Genomic DNA, 11416 nt, shown 5'->3' with positions numbered 1-11416 from the left:
AGATAAAAATAATAACAGAGATGCAATGTCAAGCATTAAAGTATCATAATCAGCAGTACCAGCTCAATGGATCTCCTGAAAATTTTCCTTAGTATTCACAGCAATACCAAAAATTATTATGAACACAACTCATGTAATTGGACTCTCCAAACCTTGCTAACTGAACATGAATGAGTGCAACTAGACTAAACTCAACTTCTTCCACCATGAACTATGTCTGAACTACATACCACATGAGCTGACAGAGAAAACAATTAGCAGGCGAGAGCATAGAAGACGAATCTGCCAACGCACTATCATCGCGAGAAAGCTCAATTGAGCAGCAGGGTCAGGCTTGGCTCGAACTCATGGAACATCACACCATTCATGTGCTTCTAGAGATGCTAGTGGAGAAACAATAAAGTGAAACCTGATGCATTGCAGTGTTGTTTTTGGGTTGGTAGTATTTGTGCTACTCACTCGGATGCCGTTTTTTCTTTTGACCTACTTTTTCTTTTGAGGGGGTCTTGTGACCTACTTGTATGAGGGTTTTCTAGCCATTTTGATTTGTTTCGGCCCTTTGGGCCGTAATATAAATTTGGGCAAAAGCCTGTTTCGGGAATTATGACCAGAAACGTTTTAATGACATTAGCCACATTTCAAAATTCTCACTACATATCATTTTCTCTAGAAAACGGCTATTATGTTTTTGTGACAGCCTTAATATTTCTTAGGACACTGCTTCAAGACTATGCTCGTTATACAGAGATGTGGTGTGTGGGCAACCATATTATTCACACTCTATCATGACATTACAAGTACACGATGCATGGACAATTGAATAGGACTAGAGAGGCCAGACCAACCATACTATCATGATATACATTCTCCATAGTAAACTAGGCAGACCAACATAGTACACCCAACAAAAACATGCTATACTAAATATGCAGTCATACAAACCAAATGATATATTGATCGAGGAAGCAGCACAAAGCGAATTTAATGTGAATTAATACAAAAAAGTGTTCACCGTCATAACTAAATTTCTAGCAGTAACACACAACATTTGATAACAAAAATCTGCAATAGAAAGAAAATTACTTACACTGACACATTTAACTTTTTAGATAAACAGCTTCTAATCCCAACTAGGTAAAAACATACTTTTTAGGTACAAACGGAGATTCAATGTTGAACTGTAATGTAGCATCGTGAAAGGAATCCTCATTGCAACACACCTCAACGTGCACCATTGCGACGTGTATTGGAAGAACACAAAGAGTATGTGAAGTACAAACAACTAAGGGTTGGCAAATCAAACCATGCTGTTGATATGTACTGTCATCCTGGTGAAAGGATAGGCCAAAATTATGCAACAAAAACATGCTATATTGAGTGTGCATCAATACAAACATGATATATGATTGAGAAAGCAGCTCAGATAGTACGTGTGATGATGCAAAAAAAATCTTCGACCTGATGACAGAATTTCCACTGAGCAGCTCAGTGGAGCTCCTGACATATTTCCTTGTGTGACCAAAACAGGGAAATTTCATATGAACACCTGGCATTTCTTGACTCTCCGGACTTCTCTTATTCAAACATTAACGAGTATAACCAGATGAAACAAACATGTTCCACTACAACCTAGGCTTGAACTATGTGGTTTTCTTTAACAAACTAGGATATGATGGAGTTAATTCACAGCTGGGGGATATATATCTCTCGGAATCGATTGACCAACTGGGATGGAAGAACATTGAACACATGAGGTAAAAGAAGTGCGGAGATTTGATCCACCCAACAAATGCAGAGTTTTGCAAGGGAAGTGGCAAAGAGCAGCCATGGAATCAAGGAGCTTTTTACTTACACATGGAAAACGAGTCACTGACATTTTGACACCATCCTACCAAAGAGCAAGACATGAATAATCCCAGGTAACTGAGAGGGGGAGTGACCGAGGAAGCAAATGCGCAAGCATTGCTCAATTAATTTATTGAACTGGGTGCCAAGTGCAAGCCAGCAATAAAATCAGCATGCTACAGAATTTTGTTCATCTTGCCAACTACAGAAAAGGATCTATGAATCTGAAATCAAGAAGGTACACGGTCGGTTTTATCTCTCGTTTCACATCACTCGAGAAATCAAGAAACAAATCTATCGCTAATTAACAGAACTTCCAGTGTTCAAATTCAAGGAAGTATGGCATGCCTGTAATATTATTGTTTCTTCTTGAAGTTGGGCTTCACCGAGCAGGAGTTTTCGCCAACTGAGAAGGCAGGCTCTAACCAGTAGAGAACATGATCCTCTCCATGGCGTACTCACAGGTTAGGAGGTCCAAATTTGACTGAATTTACAAAGCTGATAAGCAACAGCTGCTATTTCTGAATCTGTTGCCTGGAGACCAAGCACATGGCATGGGAAGCGCCTATTGCAACTGAGATGACACGAGGAGGGCTTGGATCCTCATCACCGTCAGCAAGAAAATTAACTTTAACAGGTAATGGTTGCACTTCTGGAAGATCGGGAACGCCTAGCTGGCAGTCTCTTGCATTTCCCCACATGTACAGGTCACCTTTCTCTGGCCACACAAAGAAAGTAAATTCAGGTAAGCTACTCATGGTGTGAAATTTTAGTTGCTTGCATTTAGCTGGCATGCAATGTGATGTAGAACTAGAAGAAGGCAACATAACTAAGCTAGTTAAAACAAGAATGTTGAGAGAGACATCTTACGAAACGAATAAGAGGCTCTTACAGTGGCAATATATCTGGGTTTCGTGTATCAAAATAAATGGACTAACTGAAGCTTAGTTACGACAATCGTATTTCTTTTCATTACTCGAAATTAATTAAAGTGTGTGCTACAAAACTAGTAAGTAAATCTTAGAAATCCTTTCTTTCATCAGCAATACATGCAATTAAATTTGTATGCAACGCCTGTTTCCTGCATAATTACAACAGTAACAAAATACTGATTATCTGCCTGACTGGTTAACTTTAAGAAGTTTCTCTCTCATATCTCAATTACATGCCAGTCTTATAAACTATACACGAGTTCCCAGTATTTTCTTGGACTTACTGATTAGTAATACTTTCACACCCCAAATGGTTTTCAACGTCGACAGTTTTATTCTCAATTACTCAATGTCATGTGGTGGTGGTGCATGTTTACCATTTCCTATGAATCTTCAGTATAGACATTGTGTACTACGATTTACTAGTAAAGAAAATGGCGAATGGAAGGTAGGTGATACTAAGAATATGTCAAGATTTCCCTGCACAGCAACAACCACCATGAATGACTATCTTTAAGACAAAAAAGAGAAACAGCATTCACCTGATATAGCAGCAGAAGTTGATCCCCCACAGGCTATGTAGACAATTCGCTCCTCAGACAGAGCTTTAATGGCAAGTGGAATTCTATGATTTTGAATGGTTGGATGCCCTAGTTGGCCATGTCCGCCATGTCCCCATGAGAGAACTTCACCTTCATCTGAATATAGTTAACAGAGGTAAGATATGTCACATACTTGTATGCTGCAACAACCAATACATTGTTCTGTGTTTGCTATATCAGCAGTCTGAAAATAATACAACTAATAAGTGATTAAGTATACATCTCTATGAATACAGTGGTGTTAGGCTGGTTGCTTGCTGTAAGATCCAACAGAACTTGATTCATGATCAAATGTGGTCTTATGATTGAAGATCATTATTGCAGTCAAAACAAGCAGTAGGCATAATTAACCAACTTAGTGAGACAAAGGCAAATGTATATTCCTTCATTACTCCTGTCTGAATGTTTTTTTTTCAGGACTTAGATTGCAAGTTCTAATTTTTCCAGTGTAACATGTTATCAAATTTTGATAGGAGATCACAAAAGTTGCCTTCCCTTAGTTCATAGAAAACACCTGAATTTCCAACAAGTAAAACATACCAGTCAAGGCTAAAGAATGGTATCCACCACATGCTACTTGGATTACATGGACATTTTTCAGGCTAGGGACAATTTGTGGCCTCCAGTCACTGGAATTGCTTCCTCTGCCAAGTTCGAAGTTTGAGTTTGCTGAAGATCATAGACAAGTTATAGAAACTCAGTAAATCCATACGTTGCAAATAGGCATTGGAAAGTCAAATGATATAATAGTTACACAATAGATGAGATGCATTTGAAATTAAATTAGTACACAAGTCCCTTACGACGGAACCTGGAAAGCTAGAATGAAGAGATGTTATCTTCACAATATATTAAGCAAGATCATTGAGATTTGAATACTAGGAAAGTAATGCCAAATACTGTTAAGATGTTGATTAAGGAAGAGCATTTTAGAAAATTATCATAACCTATGTAACTTATGCCCAATGGATGAAATGAAAGGTCTGGGCATGTAGTTGGAGGAAAAATATTGTGCTGACACAACATTTCACATTAGCGAGAACATTGTAAATTCATAAGTGCAGCTTAATATGAACTGCATGCTGTTGCATTTCACATTAGCAGTAAGTTAAGTATACAACGTTTTCCCTAGTTTTGTAGAAGAGCATCAGTGCACAATAAGTTAGTAATTGCATGGCGTTTACTAGAGTACTGTAGTTAATAAATTGATACACAGTGACATCCTCACCTCCCCAACTCCATAGCTGCCCATCCGAGGTCAGCGCAAGTGTGAAGAAGCCACCACAAGCAACCGCAGCAACTGGTACAGGCAGCGCGCTCACCTTGGAAGGAACACTGAGAGAGCCGGCTTCACCTGGACCACCCCCACTCCCAAGCCCTAACCTTCCATCGCCTTCATCACGACCCCAAGTGTATAGTTCACCTGTTACAAGCCGTCAAAATTCAAGGATCAGAGCTGAGGGTGTTTGACGTTTGATGATCACAAGTCCAATACTTGAACATGACAATAACAAAAAAAAATGTTCACTTTCTCACACTATTCATTTGCACAGGGCAGCAACTGATGATTAAAAAAAAGTGCATTTCTGGATTAAGTGTGGATAACAAGTTACAAACAACCTGATTCTGTGATCGCCGCGGTATGCGCTCCACTCGTGGCAATGTGTGCAATCTTCCCTTCCCAAGGGCCGTTCACTTTCCTCGGCAACAGCTCTCTATGGTAAACGTAGTGCCCCAGAGCTCCAAATCCACCATAACCCCTGCAGGCTACTAGAGTAAACTGAGTGATGCAGCAGCCAGCCACAACCATCAACCATGACAACCAAAATGCAGCACATCCTACTTCTCGCGGTCCATCCGGCATCTGATCGTCAGTGAAATTCCAGAATGAGCGAGCAATGTGGGAGTGCCGTGTCCTCACCAGGTGAAGACGTCGCCGGGGGCGGTGAGGGCGGCGGAGTGGATGCCGCCGAGCGCGAGGACGCGGAGGCCGGCGAGGTTGGGGTTTGCGCGGGGCACGAAGGCGGAGGCCTCGTCGCCGAGCCCGAGGCGGCCGCCGTCGCCCTTGCCCCACACCCAGGCGGCGCCGTCCACGAGGAGCGCGGAGTGGAAAAGCCCGCAGGAGATCCCCACCTCCACGCCGCCGGCCGCCTCCGTCCCCGCGGCGGGGGGAAGCCGCCCGGGGGTGGGCGGGAGCACCGGGGACGGGACGGGGAGGAGGAGCCGCGCGACCGGCGCCGGGTAGAGGCGGCGCTCCTCCTTGCCGCCGCCGAGCTGGCCCGACGCGCCGCGGCCCCAGGAGAGCAGCGACACGGGGTGGTCGCCGCCGGAGTAGAGCGTCGGCGCGGCGCCGCTCGAGGTCGCCGAGGCGGAGTAGCAGCGCCGGGGGAGAGGCAGCAGGCGGCGCAACATCGCCGGCGGCGGCGGGCGGCGGCTGGGTTCGGCTGACAACCGACGGAAGGAAGGAAGCAACTGGTAGTAGTAGCACAGAAGCTGGCCCGTTAGGCCGTCTCCTGCCCGTTAAGCGCCCAGCCCAACCCAACTTCTTCTCTCCTACCGGCACCGAAGGAGGAGGAAGAGGGGGAAAGGAGGCATCTTGGGGGCTGGCGATGGCGAGCAAGGCGACGGCGGCGACGTCGTGGCGGTGGCGGCTGCTGCTGCTGCTGCTGGTGGCGGTGGCGGCGCTGTGCTGGATCCCGCCGGCGATCGCGATGGCGGCGGCGGCGTCGACGGCCAAGAAGGGGGCGCGGAGGTCGCTGCTGGGGTTCGTGGAGGCGCAGGGCAACTCCTCCTACCGCTGCAGCCCCTCCGGCCCCTGCATCCCCTGCCAGTACTCCGAGAAGGTCAGCCGCCCCGCCCCTCCCCTCTCCTCTCCTCCCTTCCTTCGACTCCCCCACCCCGCGGAGAGAAAACTAATCGATCTTGGGAGGATGATTGATTGAGTTGGAGTTGGATTTGGGGATCGCGTGCTCATTGCTCCCATTGGTTTAGATGTAGCTCCGATTTCTTGGGTAAATGAAATTGGATGCCAAGAGAAGGCTGGATCTTGGTGAATTTGGATTGGGACAGGCGAACAGCCGAGCCCTTTTCGCTCCGAAATCTATCAGAATTGTTAGTTGTAGGAGGAGTATACATTTATTTAGTCACAATTTACCGTCCGGATCAGAACGGCTGGTGAGTGCCTACATCAATTTTGTTAGTTTACTATGTTCCAGCTTGAGAGTTTCGTTTGTTCAAAGTTGCGATGCTGTTAGAGTAAATTGTGATGAAGAGCATCCAGATAATTATCATTCGAGCGATAAAGGCTGCGCAAGCTAAAAAAAAATAGAAGCGTGTTTTGGAGAGGGAGGGCATTTAGTCGGGTCAGGGGAAATACAGATCTTTTGTGCCATGTTGGTAAAATTCTAGTTTTATGTTTTAAGTTACCAAAGTGGCTCCAATCTTTGTGTTGTGAATCAGCGAATGGCCTTGAAGTGTGCTATCTTTCTGCTGTAGAAGCCAAAGTTTCCTACTGGAATTGGAAATTGACCCTTCTATAGCTATGAGCAATGGCTCTGTTCCTATCTTCATTTTATACCAGTGTGTGTATTGTCTAGATTCTTGGAATTCATAGTATTGTGTTCCCATTTATATTAGCAACTCAGTTCAATAATTGCCCAAAATCATCTGCCTTTGGTCGTTGTTTGACTAAACAATAACAAGGAATTGGCGTGACAACTTGAGACAGAGTACATGGTAGAACTATGTTAGTTCATTGGTCTGAATTCCCATTTCCAAACTACTAGCCTAGTACTTCTGTCCACTCAATTGAGACTCCTTATTTGAACATTGCTTGGAATATATGTACCTGAGAAGTGGTCGGACAGTTATATCGAACTTACCTTCTCTTGGATTTGTAGCTGCTCTCATTATTGAGTTTGATTAATTGTTAGCTTGATGATTGCATAACAGTACCGTTTTCCTGGACCATGATTTATTCGGCATAAGGTGAGGTTTCCACTTTCCATGGTGATTATGTGCTGCTTACTTGGAGATTTTTCTAGAAAATAGCTTCCGCACTTACAGAGTATTCTATCACCAGCAGACTTGTTGACTATGAGCTGCTGCCCCTTTCGTATTTGCCTGACAAACTTAATGTAGTCAAACACTTGATAAATGTCAAGCTTGGGTGCAAAACTTTCAGTTACAGCTGTGCAAGTACTACACTATCAAATACTGAAATGACATGTGCTATGTTGTGCTATAAAAGCCAAAAGTTCCTCCTGGAATCGGAAAATGACCATTATATAGCTAGAAACACTTCATCCGTTCCTTTCATAATCTTATAGTAGTGTGTGTATTTTCTCTAAACATTAATAGTGTATTGTCTTTCTATCTATATTAGTGACTCCTTTCTGTAATTGCCCAAAATTGTCAGCCTTTTGTTGTTGTTTGACTAATGACAAGGAATTGGTCTTCCATCTTGAGACAGTGTACATGAAAGAACAATGTTCGCTCATAAATTACGCATTGTCCTTACTCTTTACTTGTCAGAATCCGCACCTCTTAACTCCTTCTAGCATAGTAGTTCTGTCCTCACAATTGGTCGACTCCTTATTTGAACATTTCTTGGTCAGACGGTTGTATTGAGCTTAGCTTCTCTTGAACTTGTAGATGCTGGATAATTATTCAGTTTAATTAATTGTTAACTTGATAATCACATAACACTGCTGCACCATTTTTCTGGACCATGGTTTATCCAGCATCTGATGATCACATAGCTTGACTTGAAGATTTTTCTAGAAGATAGCTTTTCTGCAATTACAGAGAATTCCATTACCAACAGCCATGTTGACTTATGACCTACTGCCCCTTTCATATTTGCTTGGCAAACTTAAGTCTGGGTGCAAAACTTCAAATTACCACTTGTGCAAGCACTGCACTATCAAATACTGAAATGGCATTATTATATATTGGTTTTAAAGCTTACTAACACGCCATTTCTTTCTTTATTTTTATAGAATGACGAGAAGTACTGTTGCAGCGAAACTGGCTACCGTTTGCCTTTGAAATGTATACAGGTACAAAATGGTACAAAAGAAGAGAACAAAACAAAGGATAGAAAGATGTTGGCAGAGACATCCATGCCAGCTGGCCCAAAACATTATGTTACTTACAGGAGTTGTGTACCATTGGAGGCTGAAGAGAAACTATCTATTCTTGGTTTCGAGGTAATAATATCATTAAAACCTTATTTGGTTCTTACTAGTATAAAGCTGCATGATGCATCACCCTGCCATCAATTTGCATTTGGTTCTTACTTACAAAGATTGCATGATGTTTTCTTGTTTCCTATACCATAATCTTTGGATAAAAAGTCTTAAACTGTAAAAAAATCTTACAATTTTTTTTGAGGAAGCGAGAATCTTTTGTAAGCTTCTCTTCAGAACTGGGGTATTATCCCAGATGTACGCAAGAGTGGACTCATATATTTTGTTTTCAGTTTGTGGCAGTGGGTGTCTGGGCCATGAAATTTATACTGATATGAAGTATGGTGCCTTTTGAAGATCGAAACTTCCAGTTCTCCAGTTAAAACTTGAAAGCTGCTTATCTACCCTTAGAAAATTGAACCATATGTTCTGCTTGTCGAACAACTTACATGATTGTCACTTATCGGCTAGTCACAGTCGCATCACATTTTGTTGATAACCTGATTTCTTCGGAGTTCTCATTGATCGACGTCTTGACGGTTATCCATGGTGAGTTTTGCGTCATTTTTTTCTGTGACTCTGAATCCCAAAGCAATGTCCTTTGCAGGTCCTCATGGCTGGAATGTTGCTTGTAAGTGGGCCGTTCGTGTATTACCGGAAAAGGCAAGCAAGTGTAATGCAAGGGGTTTCAAGAATCCCGACAAACCCTCCTAGGTTTTAGCACGGACCACTTAAAGGGATTCAACAGATCGCTCATGATGATTCGTCATGCCATTTTGGTTTCACTGATTTCCCCTGTGCCATTGTAATTTATCTATCGACACGTGTACCTACAGAGGAAGCTTCTGGCAGGACTAGAAAACCACGGTGGCTAGCCTTCTTACATTGCGCCTTGGGTTGAATTCTTGAACCAAATCTCTTGTATCATACTACTATGTAACAAAGTGTGCCTTTTTCTTTATCACAGCAGCGGAATTTCCCTGATCGGTTGAATTCTTGAAATTTTCATGCTATTAACAAATCTCTTGATTATCAGTTGAAGTCTTGAATTTTCTTCATCACACCAATTATTTTTCTTTTACCAAATCTCTTGCTGTCTACTGGCATCAACAATCTATTGGCACTAACATCCTGTGAGAAAACTCTTACCAATGGGCACCAACATATATTAGGATTTTTATTTAGAAGAACAACCAATGGCCTACTAAATGAACTGATAATTCGGCACTCACAAGAGACAACGGCGCTACATAAGTAATCTGGCACTCGTAAATGGTGAGAAGTCCACGGAGCGACCTTATTGATCCCGACTCAAATCTCTGGGATGTGGACCTAGTGAAACAAACTTTCTGGGAAGTTGATGTTCAAAGAATTCTTGCTATCCCTTTATCTTCTTCGGGCATGCAAGACTTTGTTGCTTGGAACCTGACTCGTATGACCACTTTCTCTGTGTGCTCAGCATATTGTGCTGAATGGGAAGAACACCATGGCCAAAGGTTAACACATAGGTCACCAAGCAATTGATATTAAACATCATCCAATTTGGGGTAAGATTTGGGGACTCAATGTGCCGGGAAAGGTTAAAAAAATTCTTTCGCGAGCTATCCATAATAGCTTCCTTGTCGGTTACCCTAGCGAACAGCCATATCAAAGTGAGTGGACAATGCCCACTGTGTGGGATTGGAGTGGAAGACATTAAGCACCTCCTATTCAAGTGTACCCGAGGAAAGCATGTTTGGAAAGCTCTGGGTATTCATGATCTAATTGAGAAAGCATGTCTTGTACATCGTCATGGACATGCAGTTTTGGAGGAGTTGTTGTACTCCAGCATTGATCACTCATCAATTTTGGGACAAACTCTATCACCAGAGCTTGTTGCAGTGGCCAGTTGGTATTTATGGTGGGAAAGGAGGCAAATTACTTGTGGTATTCAGGTGCAGTCCCCTGAAAAATCTGCAATGGCAATCCGAGGGGCGCTCAAATTTTAGGTCTGTTGTGGTTCCTCATGCAAGAGAGAGAAAGGAGATTTGGACTCCACCAATGGGTGATTGCGTTAAGATAAACATGGATGCCTCACTCGATCTAGATTATTTGAGGGGAACTACTGACGCTATCATTCGAGATAAAAAAGAGAAGTTTGTTGCTGCGAGTAATGTACATTTGGATTTGGTTTAAGATGTTCTTTCTGCTGAAGTTTTGGCTCTTAAGAATGGATTGCTCTTAGCGGAGTTAGTCGATTGTAATAGAATTGTCGTGAGCTCAGACAACCTAGAATTCATAGAAGTTATGGAAAATGAGAGGCCACCTACAGGTATTGCTACAACAATCTTCTATGATTGTTTTTTATGGCGCATGATTTTGCTAGGGTTAAATACGAGCATTCCATTAGGGAAATAAATTATGTAGCTCATGAACTGGCCCACTTGGCAAAGTTCCAAAGTCTATAGGGTCTGGCTTGATGATCCTCCCCCCTCTATCGTACCTCTTATGGTGAACGATGTAACATTATTTTCCAATGAATAAAGAGGTTGTTTTGAGGTGAAAAAAAATGTCTACGGAGCGCGGCTGCGAGGTGCCAGCGAGCGACTGACTCTCGCGTGGCTCATCACGTTGCATGCGAATATGGATGACCTTAGCTAGCTGTAAACATATATATGGACTTCTCCTTTGGTTCGGCATTCCACATGACCCAATTGCCATTCCTGTAAACATTACTACCGATCAATAAATCCTAACTATAGTTGCCAAAAGAACTTGTAAAAAAATCATGCACAAGTCACATGCTAGCCCGTGCCATCAATACAATTTTTCTTACTTGTCCATGTGTGTGTGTCAATATATGGTGTGG

At 42.8% G+C, this 11416-nt stretch overlaps 2 protein-coding genes across 2 annotated transcripts; one reads left to right on the top strand and one right to left on the bottom strand.

Moving 5' to 3' along the window:
- Nucleotides 1-1936: 1936 nt before the first annotated feature.
- LOC123113108 (RCC1 domain-containing protein RUG3, mitochondrial) lies at nucleotides 1937-5810 on the bottom strand. Its single transcript, XM_044534245.1, has 6 exons — nucleotides 5301-5810; nucleotides 5000-5139; nucleotides 4608-4802; nucleotides 3920-4048; nucleotides 3320-3475; nucleotides 1937-2563 (listed from the first exon to the last, which is right to left on the bottom strand). The coding sequence occupies exons 1-6, from the start codon at nucleotides 5789-5791 to the stop codon at nucleotides 2361-2363; spliced, it is 1314 nt and encodes a 437-aa protein (XP_044390180.1). The 5' UTR covers nucleotides 5792-5810; the 3' UTR covers nucleotides 1937-2360.
- Nucleotides 5811-5893: 83 nt separating this feature from the next.
- LOC123113109 (uncharacterized) lies at nucleotides 5894-9552 on the top strand. Its single transcript, XM_044534246.1, has 3 exons — nucleotides 5894-6222; nucleotides 8380-8589; nucleotides 9176-9552. Exons 1-3 carry the CDS (start codon nucleotides 5989-5991, stop codon nucleotides 9287-9289), a joined length of 558 nt encoding a protein of 185 aa, XP_044390181.1. The 5' UTR covers nucleotides 5894-5988; the 3' UTR covers nucleotides 9290-9552.
- Nucleotides 9553-11416: the final 1864 nt, after the last annotated feature.

The sequence above is a fragment of the Triticum aestivum genome, chromosome 5B (assembly GCF_018294505.1).
Source record: "Triticum aestivum cultivar Chinese Spring chromosome 5B, IWGSC CS RefSeq v2.1, whole genome shotgun sequence".
In the NCBI taxonomy this organism is placed as follows: domain Eukaryota; kingdom Viridiplantae; phylum Streptophyta; class Magnoliopsida; order Poales; family Poaceae; genus Triticum; species Triticum aestivum.
The sequence above is the reverse complement of the archived record's forward strand: the minus strand, read 5'-3'. Positions and strand labels throughout refer to the sequence as shown.

What these genes read in the sequence shown, in the direction of transcription:
- LOC123113109 (XM_044534246.1), top strand. Translation starts at nt 5,989, where the DNA reads ATGGCGAGCAAGGCGACGGCGGCGACGTCGTGGCGGTGGCGGCTGCTG. An exon ending in CCTGCCAGTACTCCGAGAAG is followed by an intron (nt 6,223 to 8,379) that starts GTCAGCCGCCCC and finishes TTATTTTTATAG; the next exon opens with AATGACGAGAAGTACTGTTG. An exon ending in TATCTATTCTTGGTTTCGAG is followed by an intron (nt 8,590 to 9,175) that starts GTAATAATATCA and finishes TGTCCTTTGCAG; the next exon opens with GTCCTCATGGCTGGAATGTT.
- LOC123113108 (XM_044534245.1), bottom strand. Translation starts at nt 5,791, where the DNA reads ATGTTGCGCCGCCTGCTGCCTCTCCCCCGGCGCTGCTACTCCGCCTCG. An exon ending in GCAGCTATGGAGTTGGGGAG is followed by an intron (nt 4,049 to 4,607) that starts GTGAGGATGTCA and finishes TATGATCTTCAG; the next exon opens with CAAACTCAAACTTCGAACTT. An exon ending in CCATTCTTTAGCCTTGACTG is followed by an intron (nt 3,476 to 3,919) that starts GTATGTTTTACT and finishes AACTATATTCAG; the next exon opens with ATGAAGGTGAAGTTCTCTCA.